The sequence below is a fragment of the Lepisma saccharinum genome, chromosome 10 (genome assembly GCF_977018435.1).
Source record: "Lepisma saccharinum chromosome 10, izLepSacc3.1, whole genome shotgun sequence".
Taxonomy (NCBI): domain Eukaryota; kingdom Metazoa; phylum Arthropoda; class Insecta; order Zygentoma; family Lepismatidae; genus Lepisma; species Lepisma saccharinum.
This window is the reverse complement of record NC_139238.1, coordinates 87,711,767-87,730,743: the sequence shown is the minus strand read 5'-3', so window position 1 is coordinate 87,730,743 and position 18,977 is coordinate 87,711,767. Positions and strand designations below refer to the sequence as shown.

At 38.1% G+C, this 18,977-nt stretch overlaps 1 protein-coding gene across 1 annotated transcript; it reads left to right on the top strand.

Moving 5' to 3' along the window:
- The first annotated feature begins 2,706 nt into the window (after window positions 1-2,706).
- On the top strand, window positions 2,707-18,573 carry LOC145994176 (uncharacterized). Its single transcript, XM_083130273.1, has 6 exons — window positions 2,707-2,767; window positions 10,475-10,578; window positions 10,915-11,065; window positions 12,601-12,756; window positions 15,628-15,782; window positions 18,309-18,573. The coding sequence occupies exons 2-6, from the start codon at window positions 10,481-10,483 to the stop codon at window positions 18,571-18,573; spliced, it is 825 nt and encodes a 274-aa protein (XP_082986399.1). The 5' UTR covers window positions 2,707-2,767; window positions 10,475-10,480.
- Window positions 18,574-18,977: the final 404 nt, after the last annotated feature.

The following is an 18,977-nucleotide window of genomic DNA, read 5'->3' as shown; positions in this document are numbered from 1 at the left end:
GCACTCTCTGGCTGGTTCCACTCGAAAATGATCCGCTAGAGGCGCTGGTGTTGACCCCGGTGCTTGGTGTTCGACTGCTTATAATGGAAGTAAATGGAGTTTTCGCTGCGACGTCTGATTCTTTTGCATGAAGCATTTCTATGAATGTGATAATTGCTATGATATTTGGTACAGTGGTCGCGAAGATATTAACAAACATTCTAGACAGTCGACCACGTCCTGTTATCGTCATACTTTCGTTAATAATACGGGAGAAAAAATACGCGTGGAATGCTCTTGGCAACTAAATTTTTGTGTATGAATTAGGTTCGTTATTATTATCATCATCATTTCTTTTAAAGATATACACACTGAAGCATTTGTATTTTTTATATTTACTGTCTCTTTTCTTCCGCTTTAAACTAATCGCGGCGATGATGATAATGATGATTGCATGGAACGACAAGGGGAACCCCACAAAACTTTCTTAGTGCCATCGACATGAGTGTAAGGCAACTTTCAAACCAATGGGACAAGCGTCACGGGATGTTCACACTGTCACACTAGTGACACACACTTCCAGACTGTAAAATAGCATTCATTGCACATGAGGGTCCAAACAGCAAACGACACGTTCATATGGCGTATTCGCGTGCTACTTGTTACTTCGGTCGGAAAGCTCCTTAAAGGAAGGGTGCTGAGACCGAAGCAACGCGCTACAGGGGGAGTTCCCAACTAAGTGACAAGCGACATGGTGCCTTCAGTCAATTAGCAAGCGTTGCTTGCGAACAACAGATAGGCGACACGATAAACCGCACATTACAACAACAGATCTAGGCGACACGATAAGCCACACGTGTCGGTTTGTCGCTTCTGCGTCGCTCAAACTGGGCCATTTCCTCAATAGCTTGCGAAATGTTGCCGTGGTTTGTTGTTCGCGCATACGCGATGCAATGAGTGTCTTGCTTTAGTGAGATTGCACACCAAAGCGAAAAGCGGCACGCGATACTTATCGCTTGAGGATTTCACCAACCGAACGCTGGCCTGTGCTTCCCGTCATGCCGCTACGATGTGAAATGTTGCTCTTGATTGGCTCCTTTCAAAGCAACATGTGTCACTTCGGTATGAAAGTTGCCTTGGACCGAATGCCCCTTGTCGCTTTGGTGTGAAATCCTCGTATCGTTTGTCGCGTATCGCTTTGGTGTAAAATCTCCTTGAGGAAACGGTGCAGTCAGAGCTTTTGTCCCTACGGTTCGAAAGGCTGCATTGATTTCCGACTGCTCGCTTTCAAGCGACATTTGTGGTTTGTCGCCTCGGTATGAAATATCTCTCAGGATACTATTTATATTCTAATAACATAGAAAAATAAACTCTAATACACAGTCCAAGACCCGCTGCGACGCCAAGGGTCCCGGGTTCGAATCCCGGTCGGGCTTGGTTGTTTGTGAATGTCCATTCATCAATTTCATCATTTCATCACTCATCCCCATCTTCGCAAATTAGCCAAGAGGCACAAAACGCGAAGTAAAATAAACTAAATCAAATCAAAATCAAAACAGTCCAAGACCTGACGTCCAGAATCACATTGCGATGTTTCTTCTTGTGTTACGCATGCTATTTATTTATTAATTTTATTTTACTTTTCTTTCCAAATTAATGCCATTTCGTGACTGCAAATCACTCTACAAATATAACTGTTTCCATCAATTCACGTACTGCCTTTCTAGAGAAACAAATCTACACAATATATTCCAAAAACTAACTAAGCCGCATTACTTTCATAACAAAATTAGCACCTGGGTCGATCGCACTGCCATCTACTTGTCATCGTCTCGGGGAACCAGTTTCTTGGGTCGTTTTTCACACTACGTTATTCAAGGCGCTGTAATGGCCACTAAACAGGGTCGTATATAGCGTGTGTCCGGATCCACCAAAAATCACTCTATTAGAAGAATTCCAGCTTCCGTGGCACATAAGTTCTCTGTTCCCCTTCATGTTCCTTCTCTATGGTTCATACTATTTTACATATAAACATGATTTCGTAAAACCGATTCAAAACAACTACACATAATTTATTTCCCATGTGTGACTAATTTATTCTGCGACCACATACCTAGGCTAACGAATAAAATGTGCGAGTCTTCATAACAAATAATTTGCTGGAAAACGAAGTGAGAGAGTCCAATTACATAAGAAATAAATCCGCCGTAGTTGCTATGAACTTTCGTCGGCTTGAAAATACTTTATTTTTAAAATAGAATAATATTGTTTAATAACGGTAATAAGATTTCTCTACACTAAATTTCTAAGAGTGTAATAGGAAATGAAACTGCCCCCTTATCCCTTCGTGAGTACGCCTATGACGTCACTTCTTCACATTACTTCATTTTTCATTGTCATGTTATCTGAGGTTATTTCTCGATTAAAACTTGGCTTAACTAATCGAAAGATTTATATGGGGACATACCCAGACATTGCGCGTGCCTTGTGTGTAGTAATAGTTACATTGTAACTTTGCCTCATGTGAAGAAATTTAGAAAAAAATCGGAGCCTGATAATATGATACTTATTTATCTTAAAAGATTTCAGTAAATGAATTGATTGCTATATCCCACGATCTAAGCATTGTAATTCAGGACAAGGTGTATAAGACGCGAAAAAGTGTTGCTATATTTCAAGGTCATCTATGAAAAATCTGTAAACTTAAAATATCAATACGTTCTGTAGTATTTCGTATTTAGCTTCGAGATGGCATAGAAAGCATCGCATCTTCTATGATATAATAAAGGTAAGTTTCTAACGACCTCATTTTCCCAAAAGATCTCAGAATTGTACAGTTTGGATCAATTGCGTTCAATTGCGTTTCGGACCTTCCAAGAAAAACTTGACAAGTTCAAAATTAAATAAGCAAAATATTTGTTTACTGTTGTGTAATATGAAGTTGATTGGTTTCCACAGAACTTACCTTAGGTCTAAGGTGAAAGGGGTAGATTGTGATTATAAGGCTTTGCGTTTTAGTGCTTGTGAAAATTTATTTCTAACACCACCAATAATACTAGGAATAATACATTGTATACTTATCAGGAACTTTACTGTCAGAAATAAATTGGACATTAATTTATTTGGTAGGACAGCTGCTTTTACACAAAGTTCAGTGATCTTAACTATACGGCGTACGCTTTTAGAAGGAACATGAGTTTGGCCAATACCCAACCAGTGTTGCGATGTGTCCATTATTTTGATAATACATGCACAGTATATATGAGTACAGTTAAATAATATAGTGAATATTTCTACACAGGATTAGAATATGATATCACTGTAGCATATACGAGAAACCCATACCTGTAAGAAGCTTAAAGGTATTCATTCATCACCGCTCTCGTCGTCTTCCTCGGTCTCCGTGTCACTGATTTCACTCATTTCCGAGTCACTCTCCTGGAGGTTAATGATTAGATTTTGCACCCTTGGTGCCTGTACTACTGGTGCTAGGTTTTCAGAGTGACATTATTTAAAATAAAAAGAACACACGGAACACACACTATCGCACGAAAGGGCTGTATTTAATCTTTTCACAAACTGTTCTTTGTGGCGCACGAGTGAACGATAAGAGAATAATTTTACATCAGTCTTGCTACGAAAACGCTGAACTCAAACTGACCCAGACTTTTAATGTTCGAGAACGCGCAGAACAATGGAGGGTCATTGTTTATAACGAGACGAATTTAACACCCACAGTTTTCCCTAAGCCAAGCGTCAGGTTAACCTTGCAGCAGGTTTTCGCATATGTAGATCCAAACGTGCGCGCAAGAACATAGTTCCACTGAGACGGGTTCTATTCCGACACAACTGCATACTTGCAAGAACACAGTTATTTGATTTGTAAAATACAGACAAAATAATACATCCATTAGCAGGTGTGGACTTGATCGGTTGCAATCACTGTGCAGACGAACTTGGATCCGCAGATTCGCCAACTGGAGTTTGTATTGAGCTCAGGAATCCCTGAAGCCCAAGTGCGAGTCGAGCAAGACTGAATACGTTGCAGAGCGCGTGGAATCCGTGAAACCAGTGTTGCACATCCCACTATTTTAACCCTATGTTTATTGTGATTAATAATCGTGCTATACAGCGGCGAGAATAGCTGAATCAAGCAAGGTTTCCTGTTCAGCGAGTGTTATTGTGGGCTTCATCCGAAGGGAAAAGCTCTTCAAATCAAGCAAGTTGTTTAAAATGCATAATCCTCCTTACGGAAACAAGATCAAAGTAAAACAGGCCGTGAGGTGATTTGCCGTCAATGGGCGCACGAACTGTATCCCGGGTGTTGAATGATTTGCGGTTTGAGTTTAGGAAGAGGAAACGATTGTTTGTTGTTTGACTACAAAAGAATGTCCCCGGTATTAAAAGATATCACCGTGAGAAGAAACATGTTTATTATTTGGACCAGACGTGCTTTAACTCTGGGAGGGGCGTGGGCGTTATATTGATTTTTTTTATTATATATATATCACCATGCAAAACCACCGCCAGGGCTGAAGAAACCGACGAGAAAGGGAGAGGGGAAGGGGGAGGCTTATTGTTTCACCTACTGACGGCAATGACGTCTTTGTTGAAGGCGCATATATTTACTGTTCCGTGCAAGGAAAGGGATGGATGATTAGCAAGAAATGGACAGACCAAGATTTGAATCCTGGTTTAGTGAAGTGATTCATAAATTGTAACCAGAATAATAGCAGCAGACAATGCACCTGATTGTATATATCCACAATAACAAATCATACTTTTTTTTTGCTGGTATAACTTGAAGTGCGTGTGTCTTACAGTAACAAAGGTTTTCATAAACGTATTTTTTTATAAACCAAAAACAATAATTTGTCATTAAATTCAAGAGGGCCTGTCGTTGTTTACTTATATCTTTGTTTATTTTTATTTTTGCGTGCTCGAAATATACACACATGCTCATGGGCGTCCGGAAGGAGGGGCAAGGGGGCCGTTCCCTCCCTGGAAAATGAAAGTCAACCAAAAATTATGTATTTCACACATATAATTTCATTTTAGCCACAATAATATGTTAATTATTGCATTAACACAATAAATTCAAATTTAAGCAATGTTATTAGGGAACTACACTCTTTAGGGGGAAATGTGACTTGTTTGCCCCCCTGGGAAAAATACTCTCATGTTTCGAAGATATTTCGCATTTATATTAAGTAATGACACATTTTTTAAAATAATTTATGCGCCGAAAGTACTTCTAAAATGTTATGTTTCAGGAGACAAAAAGAAACACAAATATATTCCGCTTGACATGCATGCGGGTTTTGATGTGTTGTGCGGTTGGCAATACTGTAGATTTTCTCAGTGTCTGCGATGTAAGCAGCTCGGTGGTTGAGGCAAGACTGGCACGGAAGATTCTGTGCTCAGTTCCCGCGCGGATTGATACATAAAACCTGCTGCAAGGTTAACCTGACGCTTGGCTTAGACACAACAACTCAGCTGCGTCAACACGGTGGCAAAGAAAAAAACAGGCTGCAGGAAATGAAAGGTGTTTCCCTTGTTTCTTCAAGGAACGATAACTCCGGCTGTAGGCGACGGAAATTCATGGGACTTGGACAGTCAGGTTCAAAATGTCTTTCTCCATCTTATGATGAACCTTAAAATGGCGAGTTTTATGAAAACTTCTTGCGCGCAAGAAAAATACAGAACTTCCGCGCCGCAGTCTCCTAACTGTACAACGTTGCACTCCTGCCATTGGCTGATCGCTTCTAAAAGCGTGCGTCGTATAGCTAATTATCATCTTTTTACATGTTCTTGTAATAACAACAATAATTATTATTAATTGGCCCATTTAATAATATTATTATTCATGTCATTAACCTATTAATTAGAAAATTTGTTGCTGTTATATTATTATTATTATTAAACGTGACACACTTGATTCTGATGGTCTGAACCTTGACATCTCAGAAATTGATAATTTTTGATACAGTGGTAGTACCAGCAAAGTTGACGAAAACTGACAATTTTCAGATTTCTTGCGCTCACAGTTTTTGAGTTATTGACTTTCAAAAAAGCAAAAATCCCAACATTTGACGACTTTTTTAAAAAACAGCTGTAGATCAAAAACTATTTGAACTAGAGAGCTCAAATTGGTGTCATTCTCTTCTTCTTTTAATGAGTTAATTTGAGATGCAACATGGCTGTGCTATTTCATTTTTGTAATTTTTATAAAACTCGAAAAAAGTATTTTTTGAAAATCTCAAAAACACCCCTTTTAACTTTTTGTTTTGAAATAATACATGTTTTGAAGACATCAATTGACTATTTGTATGCAAAATTTCGTAATGGGACGGCAATGGGTTCCTATGGAAATTAATTATTTTGTATTGTAATACGTGTGAAATTTTCTAAATGTGTTGACTTCCTTGTTAACACCATAACTATAAGCTGATTGGTTGATGTTGAAGTCTTCATATTAGTCTTTTTTATACAAATAAGATGGAAATTTATAATATTTATGACTTTAAATATATAAATGTATGTTATTCAAATTTGAGGAGCTTTGGGACAGAAGTGACATGTAATAAGCGACACATGTTGATTGTCCCTTGCAAGTTGCTCGGACTGGGTCGTTTTCTCAATAAAATGCATCATGTCGCCTCGGCCTGTTGTTCACGCAACTTATAGACTGAAGGGACCCCTGTTGCTTGTTTGTAACTTTGGTGTGAATCCTTACTGTCGTCGTCATCTTGCACTTGTTGTTTTGGTCTGAGATCCTCTTAACACAACATAATGATTGATGAGAGATAAGATATGTGAAGTATTCCAGTCAGTTTTATGAGTCATAACAGAAAAGGAACAAGTCTCGGGCCGCGCGTCAAGCTAAGTTTGCAGCAGGTTTTATGTATCAATCCGCGCGAGAACTGAGCTGACAATCTTCGGTGCCAGTCTTGCCTCAACCCTCGAGCTGCTTACATTGCAGACACTGAGAAAATCCACAGTATTGCCAACCGCGCAACGCATCAAAAACCGCATGCATGTCAAGCGGAATGTATTTTTGCTTCTTTTTGTCTCCTGAAACATAATATTCTAGAAGTACTTTCTGCGCATAGATTATTTAATAAATGTGTCATTACTTAATATAAATGCGAAATAAACTTATAAACATGAGAGCATGTGTGTATATTTCGAGCACGCAAAAAGGAAAATAAACAAAGATAAAAGTAAACAACGATAGGCCCCTCTTGAATTTAATGACAAATTATTGTTTTTGGTTTAGAAAGAAATACATTTTTGAAAAACATGGATACTTCGGTCGCAATACATCCGTTCCTGTAAGACACACACACACTTCAAGTTATACCAACAAAAGAAGCATGATTTTTTATTGGTGATATATACAATCAGGTGCATTGTCTGCTGCTACTGCTATTACTCTGGTTTCAATTTATGAATAACTTCACTAAACCAGGATTCAAATCTTGGTCTGTCCATTTCTTGCTGACAATCACCCTTCCCTTTCTTTGCACGGAACAGTAAATATGCGCCTTCAACAAAGACTTCATTGCCGCCAGTGGGTGAAACAATAAGCCTCCTCCTTCCCCTCTCCCTTTCTCGTCTGTTTCTTCAGCGCTGGCGGTGGTTTTCAACGGTGGTATATAAAAAAATGATTCAATGTACGCCTCCTCCCCTCCCCCAACAGAGTTAAAGCAAGTCTGGTCCAAATAATAAACATGTTTCTTCTCACGGCGATATCTTTTAATATCGCGGAGATTCCTTTGTCGTCAAACAACAAACAATCGTTTCCTCTTCCTAAACTCAAACCGCAAATCATTCAACACCCGTGATACGGCTACATTGACGGCAAATCACCTCACGCCCTGTTTTACTTTGATCTTGTTGCCGTAAGGTGGATTATGCATTTTAAACAACTTGCTTGATGATGCTTCGGATGAAACCCAAAATAACACTTGCTGAACAGGAGACGTCGATTCGGCCATTCTCGCCGCTGTATAGCACGAGTAATCACAATAAACATAGGGTTAAAATAGTGGGATGTGCAACACTGGTATCACGGATTCCACGCGCTCTGCAACGTATTCAGTCTTGCTCGACTCATTCTTGGGCTTCAGCGATTCCTCAGCGCAATACAAACTCCAGTTGGCGAATCTGCGGATCCAAGTTTGTCTGCACAGTGATTGACACCGATCAAGTATATACCTGTTCATGGATGTATTATTTTGTCTGTATTTTACAAATGAAATAACTGTTTTCTTGTAAGTATGCAGTTGTGTCGGAATAGAACCCGTCTCAGAGGAAGTATATTCTGCGCGCACGTTTGGATCTATAAATGCGAAAACCTGCTTGAAAGTTGACTTGACGCTTGGCTTGATTGTTTACAGTGATATGGAGTGACCTTGGAACTTGGATAGCAACTGATAGTGGATAATCTTCAATACATCGTCCATTCTCCACCCACCTTTCTGCACACACGCACACAAATGCATAGATTGTATTGTTGTTTCAATAAAATTTGTGACGTGAATATTACAATTTGTTCGAACCGTTCAACGTTTGCAGCGGCCAGTGATTTGAAGATGCGGGAGTAGGGTGGTAAAAATAGAAATTTCAGATTTCCTGGGTAGCAGTCTCTACTTGAAACTCTTCTGGTTGTCGAAAAGGGTGCTGAGTAGATCTTCCAGTCTGCTAGCTTATCGTAGCGAGGGCTGAGAAGCACGTGAAAAAGAATGTCGCTTGTGAAATGTGCCTTCGACAAGATAATAAATACTGAAATTAGAGATGTGAGAGCACTGCTAGACTCGGTATACTTAAGTGAACATCACCAATTGTTTATTGTAATCTTCAGGCAGTTGTCTTCTGTGAAATGCTCGCTGAAGTAACTGTTTATACGCTCAAAGTGATACTTTTAATGTGAATTAATTGAAATTAATTGTTATTAAATTAATGTTTGGTCTGTGGTTGACAAAATTGGTTGTTTAGTTTAATATGAATATTTTACGCATATATATATATATATGTTTCGATATTAAGACCTTCATTTGTATCCTAGTCTAAAATGTAAACATAAATATAGAATTGTCAATTTGATTATTACCTGATATTAATAATGAAAAATTTTAGGTGCTTCCATGTTCTTTGCAGTCCAAAAATTATAAAAACATCAACCACTCAGCTTATACTTATGATTTTAAAATAGAAGTTCACAAATTTAGCAAATTTCACACGCATTAAAATACAAAATATTTAATTTTCATAGGAACCCAATGCCGTATCATTATGAAATTTTGCACACAAATAGTCAGTTGATGTTTTCGAAACATATTTTAAAAAAATATAAAAGGGATTGCAAGTTTTTTAAAAATTACAAAAAATAAATAGCACAGCCATGTAGCATTTCAAGTTAAAGCCCATTAAAAGAAGAAGAGATTGACACCAATTTGAGCTCTCTAGGTCAAATAGTTTTTGATCTACAGCTCTTAAAAGATTTCAAAATGTCGTCAAATTTTGGAATTTTTTCTTTTTTGGAAGTTAATAACTCAAGAACTATGAGCGCAAAAAATCTGAAATTTTGCAGTTTTTGTTCTCTTTATAGGTACAATGAATAAGCAAAAAATCTTAAAAATCTGAATCCTAAAGGTTCAAAAATATTATTTTATTGGTTGATTTGACATGGAATGAGCTTAATTGCATCTTTTCATTGATGTGAAAATTTTGCCCCTTAAGGAATCCATGGGAAAAATATCAGTTTTTGTTCAAGGGGGTGGGCTTTATTCCTCCGTGCATACAGCACGGTGCCATGAAGGCACATTTATGGGATGTGGCACATTCTTAATCTCGGCCATTTTGGAGGTGAGGAGAGCTTTATGAAAAAAAAATTATTGTTCGAAATATGCATTTGGTAAGTATTTATTTCCCTGTTGTATGGGTAATTTTTAAAATTCTTTGTTGTGGTGGAATATACAAAAATAACCCAAATTGTGCCAATTGAGACACAGTAATACATTAAATTACATAAACAGCTAATTATATACTTTTGATGAGTCAAAATATGCAAATGCAGCATAACGCTCAAATCAAAAGTTAAAAATGAATAACTTCCAAGTTTTCTGGACTAAATTACATTTTTAAGCAAAAAGTGCGGAATGTCGGCAGTCATTGAACACCGAAGGTAAAAGGCCCCCTTATGCCTCCCTTATGGACAACCCTTGAGACACTCACAAATGAAACACCCGTGCCCATACCAGGGCTGGAACAAGGGTCCGTAGTGACGACAACGTGAATCCAGTATTCAACGCACTTGGCTACCGAAGTGACATGTATGTGATGCATGTGCGTGTGCGTGTGTGTGTGTGTGTATGAGGTTGAGCTGAAGAAAGGTCTGTACTCGGCCTTAACACTGCTATTCACAATAAGGTGTTAATAATATGGTATAATTTCGTATGTGTCTCCTTCTAATGGTTGTTTTTATTTTCAGATAAAAATGAGAACTTTCTGTGTGGTGTGTGTGCTTGTCGCAGCGGTGACTGCCAAACTAGCGAGTGATATTTCAGTGAATGAAAATTCAGCCAAATACACAAAGTGAGTATTAACTTTCAAGATAATTGTAAAAAGTAGTTAAGGTACATAAACAATTGTAGCAAATCAGAAGTTCTACTAGATGGATACTTTACACAACACTCTTCTAAAAGGAGCACGCTTTGTTTTTAAACGTATATGATGTCAATGCAAACGGTTTAAGATTTGGATAATGTCAGTACAAATTGGTTAAAAAGTAGATGATGTCAGTACAAATGGCTATTGCCTTTTGCTGTATTTCAAATGCACATCATCCAGATATAGTTCAAATAATTACTGTACGTAAACGTGCCTCATTTTTGTATATTTATATCTCCATATGGTTATTCTTTTTTACAGAGAAAAACTGCTTTCAGAAAACTATTCACCAGTTGAAGCAGATTACAACAGCTACGTGGACCAGCTGTTAGCTTTGGCAAGTTACGACTTTATTCCTGCAGGATACATAGATATTGTGGATGATTTTGGACATTTCGAAATATTAGATGCGGTTAGGAAAGACATATCAGGTTTGAGTTACTAATAATTGGGAGGTTTGGATAAGGCGTACGTTAATATTAAGCCGAGGGTCCTTTAATTAAAGGCACATGAAGAATACTACATAATGGATTTCTATACTTTATCTAAAATTTAAATTTGGGTGTAAGGAGGACACTCTGATGTCAACCTCTCATTTTTTGAAGGCTGACGAGACTCTGGCGCATGTACTCATAGATAGGACAATCCTCTATGCTGCTTGCAGGTCAACAAATTTAGCATATTTCACAACACATTGCAATACAAAAAGAAATCAATTTCTAAAGGAACCCATCTCCGTCCCATTGTGAAATTTTGCACATAAATAGTCAATTGATGTTTTCAAATTATTTTTTTTGAGTTTTTGAAAAATTACAAAATTCAAATAAGTGGTACAGTCTTGTTACATTTCAAATTAAAGGGCATTAAAAGCAGAAGAGAATGACACCAATTTGAGCTCTCTGGTTCAAGTAGGATATGATCTACAGCTGTTTAAAGATTTCAAAATGTCGTCAAATTTTGGGATTTTTGCTTTTTTGAAAGTCAATAACTCAAGCACTAAGAGCCGAAAAAATCTGAAATTTGGTAGTTTTTGTCCTCTTGATAGGTACAATAAATAAACAAAAAAAAGTTCAAAAATATTTTTATTTGATTGATTTGACACGGAATGACCCTTGTGTTGAGTCGTCCATATGAGCGTTGTGATTGTCCCTTCATCCCTTTCATCTTATCATCATTCATCACAATCGTCGCGATTAGAAAATAGTGCCTAAAGAGTGATATAAAATACACTAAATCAAATGGAAATTTGCCATTAATATGGCAATACAGTTAGATACTAAAATGAAGATTTTTTTCTGGAAGCCCAAGCATTTCCTAAAACACACACACAGAGAGAGAGAGAGAGAGAGAGAGAGAGAGAGAGAGAGAGAGAGAGAGAGAGAGAGAGAGAGAGAGGAGATATGTACAATTCAACCAAGTTTGTTTGTTTCGACAATAAAATTGTGCCTCTTCTCCTTAGGTTCGTGAATGATGTTAATGAAAATATCGATAAAACAAACAGTCCTCGAATTTTGAGGTTGGGTCTGTAAATCCCCCCCTTCTGTACTTTGTTTCTCAAGTTGTGCACCTTCTAAAATGCATCATAATCATTTCCTTAAAATCCGTAAAGAATATTATTAGAATAAATTTTAGAAGATAAATAATAGTTGTACTACCGTCATGTCAAACGTTTGCTGAAAAAAGGATATTCTAGTAAATATAAATATTGCTGTCAAAATATTTGACTGCAGTTCTTTCTTGTAAATATACCTGAATAGTGTCATATTAACCAATAGACTGAGTAGTATACAATCTGAGAGCTCATCGGGTCTTCAAAATTTCACAGGGCGCCTAATTGTTCAATTTTTTCAATTCAATTTAAAAGGATCGTTTTTAATTCACTTCCAAGTTTTATTTAATATGGCCGCAACATCTAAAGTTTTAATTTGTACATTCTTAACTCCACAGGTCGACAACTCGACAATCCTAGTGGACTGGCTCATGAGTCAAGGTTTACTCAATGGAATAATCAACATAACTAGAACCAGTGACGTCACGCCTCGATATCGGAACAGCTCTGGGACATTTTTCTTGGATTTCAACTTCGCTCTTCCCACTTTACAGGTAGTTGGAAGTTGCTTTTGTTTTTGAAAGCGTCCGGTGTAAAATCTTAAGCACAGGTACAGTGCGAGTCATGCATGTGTCATTAAACTGGGGTGCACGGCTTTGCGCCAATCACTCTGGAAAATGGTTTGGTTTTGCGCCAATAATTACCGGATCCTTATCTTTCCGTACATGGTTTTGCGCCACTACAGAAAATCGTAATTCAATGACTTAGGTTGGCAAGCATGATTTTCCGTCCCACTTAAACAGGCTGCGGACTGTCACCGAGATGGCGTGGTTAAAAATTATGCATCACCAACCATAAGTATACAAAATTGCACTTGTCAGACTGCAATCTGTTACAATGGAACCTTTGTGGCATGTGAGATCAATTTCACGTAATGCATGCGTGAAATTGCTTTGCGATTATATTGATCAATGTAAGATTCAATTTTGAGGTATTTTTCTCTTAAAACGCTCCTCTTACGAGCGGGTTTTTCGAGGCCATTTATTTTAAGGTAAGTGTCGGTCTGGAGGTTAATCAATGCATGTACAAATTTGAAAATATCAGGATGGTTGGTGTAAAACATGGCATTCAGTTTACCGTGAAAGGCTTCACATGCATTTGTTGTGCGATAGGCCGAGGCAGAAAAATCTGCCCATATGTGTGGAGGGTACGTAGAATCTTCTGCAATATAGTTTTTTACCAAATAATCACAGAACTTTGTAATTTTCTCATCTGATGGCTTATCTTCGAACATGTCAATTGCGAAGCAATCAGAGACGTCATGGGGAGGTAAGTAAGACAAACCAAAAATATAATTGAGCCATTTACCTTCGGGACCTCTTTCCTTGTAGATTTTCGAAAGACCTAGGTTTTTCATTTCTCGCCACCAGGCTTGGCATAGGTGAAACCTACATCCTACTATAACACATCTCCCACACCATACTTCATTAATGGCACTGTGAATCCCTTGTTCAAAGTCAACGCATATTCTTTTCGGTTCAAGACTACTGCCGCAAACTTGCTCACACTTTAATTTCACAGCATTGAACAACGAAGTATACGTACTTTTTAATTTGTCCTTTAATACGCAGAATAACAGGGGCACATAATGGCCTTTTTCCAGAATATGAATCGTGAACAACTTAGTGAAATGTTTTGTACAGTAGCTGAAGGTCCCATCCATATAAAGACAATCAGCATCGCAAAGATATTTTAGATTTGATTCACAACCGAATACTATTATGTTCTTTACGCCGTCATTAATTAGTACGAAATTCTCACCACGAACAGTCCTTATGGTCTGGTTTTCGACTGCTTCGTGAACATCGCTCACTGATTTCGGCAATGGAGGGAGCATATTTCGCCGTGCTCTATACACAGCCTCTCGCAAAAGATTCTTATCTGTGAAATGTAGCTGATTGATACTTGTAAGCCTTTCTTCGTTCAGCGCCGCGTACACAATGCTTGAGGGTTGATCATGTAATGCACTTGACGCCTTCCGTTTACGTGAACCACGAATTTGTTGAAGTATTAAACTGCGTTCATTGCTATCGTGCTTATGAATTATCATCTCACTTTCAACTATCATGTCACTGTTCGTAATTATTATTGCTGTACACGACTTGTTTGTGCAACGCCACCGAACACGTCCATCTGAATATGCGTAAGCTTTCCTGAATTTATAATTGTCCTTACTTATTATATCCTTACCTCTATTCGATGCCTCTGCGAGCAGTTCCATGGTCGACCGGACCCCGGTGTAATGAAACGTGTAACGTTGAGGTGAAACACAGGGAGGTAGACGAAAGCCACGATCAGTCGTTGCCCTTGAGAGACAGGATTGCCAACCTATACAATTCTTAGCTTGGCTAGACGTTCAAGAGTGGCGGAAAACATTCTTGGCGCAAAATATACTGTGGCACTAATATTTACAATTTGTTCATTGGCGCAAAACACGCGATTTTGGCGCAAATGCATTGCACCCGTTACACTAATGGTCCCTCCTATCCACCGTTCGCATTCGTTAATTGCAGACTAAAGCTGACTAGAACGCACGTTCTTGCGCATGCCCCTCCTACCCCGTGCCGGTCTTACCAGGTTGTAGGCTCGATGAATACCTAAAGAACAGAAATCTATTATGTTTTGAGTTTAAATCCATTGTACTTAACCACTCCGCTTTCCATATTCTTATATATTTCTTAGTAACTAGACAATATAACTTGTATTACCAGTACACAGCATTCTGAAATATACAGCGTGCCCGAGAAGTCCCCGTACCCCTTCTTGCATGTATCCTGTTCCGACTGTGTTCAAAATTGGCCTGTATTCGGTTGCTTGGGAATGATTTCGTTTTCGTGGTTGGCAACTCTGCTCTGAAGGTCACATGCAACGCTCGCTAGTATGTTATATATATATATCTAGGCGTAATACATATTATGCAATTTAATCTAAGGGTGCGGAGAGTTCCCGGGAACCCTGTACATTAGTGCACTTGTTTTAATACGTGTATGTTCTGGGTAAAACAATTCCGGATATATTCAACACGGATAGTGAACACTCTTGTGTGTGTGTGTATATATATATATATAAACATATTTGCGCAGTTTCATGTTTGAGAAAATATTGCAGTAAAGAACAAATACCGCTGTAGTTTACGAAGCAAGATCTATAGCGATTCTCAGACCACAAGACAATGAAATCGTGTGAAGATAATAGATTGATGACTAGCTTTCACTACATTTCTTGACAATTTCTGTCCCTTATCGTATATTTATGGACTGTAAACGCCCACTACAATTTCCTACAAATGTAGCCTTATTTAGCAAATATGCTTATTTGCCATTATGGCAAACATCCTACTTTCATTCATCGTGCTTCTGTTTCAGATGCAGTACATGTACACACTTCGAATACGAGATATGAAGTACGGTGGTTTCGTGTATACTACGCTCAAGAGCGAAGGCTCACAACTCAGCTTGGCTTACCCCAACAATGGGACGTTCTTCTTCAATGGCCTCCTCAGCACCTGGACACGATTTCAGTAAGTGGTGAAATAAGATAAAATGCTAAATATCGGTACTGGAAAGAGAAATTGTGATTTAAGAGAAATTTAAATGTATAAATATTGACATGTGTCAATTATAGTTATGAGCTTCTATTGTCAGCACACATGAGGACTCGGAAAAATAAATGTCAATTGCTGCAAGCATGTGTTTACATACGTGCCATAGTACGTCTTAAGTATTTTTTTGAAGCCCAAGAAATCACGAAATAACGCATATTTGCATATTAACGTAGTTTCTGGCGAATTTCAACACATTTTGTTTATTTAAAACGCGAAAAATGTCAATACTGTAGTTTCGAATATTCTAACATATTTTTGGCGACGGTGAAATTTATTGTCTAAATCTTGTCAAGATTCTAATTTTGGGGCTATTTTTTGGCGAGAGTTTATTCTGTTGGCTAATTGTATGGCGAGAAATCCTGATTTTTGGTTAATCTCTTGGCTCCTCTTTTGACGAGGTGCCCAAATAACGTGATTTTTCAGTCACTGCGCCAAAAATGTACCAGAACCGTTCAAACTATGCAACTAATGTCGCTAAAATTAAGCAGACATAGCGCGGAATACGAGACTATCTCGAGAGAACGTATCTACACGTGATAGGGGAGGAATGTAGAAACGTACCCAAAACAATGATGTAGGTTTCAGATCAATATTTCGTTGATTTTTTTCGTTCGGTTGTCTTGTCTTATCCCTTTTTCTAGTTTTTATATCTCCTGTCATATTTTGTATTTTAATATTAGTATGTGTGAACTTTAAGTATTGTCTCAGCAGCAGACGATTTTCAGAGAACCTGTTTTCCTTAACAGTCCACCCGATTTTACTACTGGACTCGTTCTTTTAACGCATGCGCACTTGCGTCAATGGTCGCTATAACTCTAGTCCAGTCTTACGGCGGGCGCTCTACATGCTGGCAAGGGAAGTGGGGAACGGGGAAGCGACCAATCCAGCGCAATAGGAAACGCAACAGCCGATAGAACGAGGTGTGCGTAGTACTTCCTCTCGCCACGTCGTAACTCTCGGCGCCACCGCTGTTGTCCGGTTGGTCTGCGGCGTATACCCTGCTCCCTACTTCTCTTGCCAGCGTGTAGAGCGCCCGCCGTAAGAGTAGACAAGACCTATACTAACTTGTACTAAGATGTTTTAGACCTGCTGTTCTCAAACTTTTCTCTTATTGTACACTTTACTCGTAACTAAGCGTCGAATGTACCCCACCGTAGTTTTTCTCCAAATAGTTGGTTTTGGGGATTTTTTTTGTTGCCCGATTGGTGGGGCGTTTTTGACATGTTGGAGACGTGTATCTGCAATAGATCAAAATGGCATTCGGGCAGTTTATTATTTTATTGGTGTTCCTACGTTTACAATCTTTATGCTTAGTTACAGAAACTAGAACGTGAAACATGTATGCTAAGATATAAAAAAACTTTAATTTTCATATATTTCTTTCAGAGTTATTAAAAAAACTAAGATGAAAAATAAGTTTGTGACGAAACTGTCAAGCACAATTTTGGAGTTTTGTTGTAAATCTTCAGAGTTTGTAGCATAGCCTGACACAGTCTCTTGATGTCTGGCTATGCACTTGAAACCTTCAAGCCGAGATTCGTCTCCAAATTTAATCTATTTCGGTACTGATCCCAGTCGAACTCATGACGTTTTTACCCTTAGCAAGTGTTTGTGGGTTTTTGAGTCGAAGAATGAAATGGGTAGAGATTTCGAACGAGTATTTTATTTCAGAATATATGAAACAAAGAGTGTCAGTGACAAAAACCTGCAACAAAAAATGTTGTCTTGTGGGTATTTTCGACATTTCTCTTCCGAGCTGATCGCGTCAGTTCGTTCATGTACTCCTGAGTGTACGCGTACCACTGTTTGAGAACAACGGTTTTAGACAGTTGTCTACATCTATGCACAATCGATCAGACAAGCTTTCAAGGAGAAAGGGAAGTGCAAGAGAGTTTGTTTCTTCTCGAAGTACTTTGAGAATATACTAAAACTACATAAAAAACATGCAAATTCTGTCCTTTTTACAGCCCTTCCTCTTCATGTGTAGTTTTCCTTTACCGAAAAGGTTTGAAAAGGGAAAGCAGAATGGGTTGGTGATTTTTCATGTCAGATTTTTATAAGAAATTATGTGCGAAAAAAATGTATGTATTCTTTACGGCTTTGCATTGAGGGATGATGGTATTTTTCTCTCCTCGTTACATTTTCATAGCGATAACAATCGTACTAATGTTATTAATGGAATTATGAACTGACAAGGAGAGTTTGCAAACATGCTCTAAACATAATAGGGAAGAAAATGTGTGTTGGAATAAAAAAAATCGAGTTTTGACCAAAAATCAAGAGATTAAATTTTTAACACTAAGTTTGGGTAAAATGACATCTTTAAATGTAGATCCCTAACAATACTGATATCCTGTAAAGCTTCTGTGCAAAATAAATAATAATAATAAATAAACAACTTAAACTTAAAAACTTACCTCACTGCTTTGTTTTGTTTCTCAGGCTTCTTAATGGTTCTCTGTGGCCATCATTCGACGAGTACCCCACAGGCAGTTGGACCAATCATAGACGCCGCAGTCTACTCCAGGGAGGTGCAGTCTGGCGTTCGGAAAAGTTCGGAACCATTCGTAAACCTCCACGGATGACGTCAGCCACGGGACATGTCAAAGACGAGCACCAGCAACGGCATAGGAATTCACACTTCTTCCGTGTTTTCGGAAATAAATTTGTTTTAAAATCGAATGAATGTTCTAGCGTGTGTGTATAAATAAATGTATATGTATAGAGCAGACTATATCTAGTAAACTGTGTTGCTGAAAGTTAACTATCAATAGAATTACATGTAATGAAAAAAAAGAGCGAAAGCCGGCTCGGAGGTGGAGCAGAGAGGTTTGTTCAGAATTTTCTATTTGAGTGGTGTAAATTCGTGTTTATGGGGGTGAAAAGTTATACTTATAGCCAAAATTACCACAAAGTTGTCCTTTTTAAAACATTGTGTGGGGTGTTAGGGCGAAGTTGTTTGATAAATCACTGGGGCCGAGATATTACAACTTCATGTTTATAATCCAAAAGTTACTTTTTTAGCACATTTTAATTTCTTTTTCAGAGTTTCCAACACACTATCTTGTTGGAGATTGGGTATATTGGGTATATTTCCAGTACTCTAAGTCT

What these genes read in the sequence shown, in the direction of transcription:
- LOC145994176 (XM_083130273.1), top strand. Translation starts at nt 10,481, where the DNA reads ATGAGAACTTTCTGTGTGGTGTGTGTGCTTGTCGCAGCGGTGACTGCC. An exon ending in ATTTCGAAATATTAGATGCG is followed by an intron (nt 11,066 to 12,600) that starts GTTAGGAAAGAC and finishes TTAACTCCACAG; the next exon opens with GTCGACAACTCGACAATCCT. An exon ending in AGCACCTGGACACGATTTCA is followed by an intron (nt 15,783 to 18,308) that starts GTAAGTGGTGAA and finishes TTTGTTTCTCAG; the next exon opens with GCTTCTTAATGGTTCTCTGT.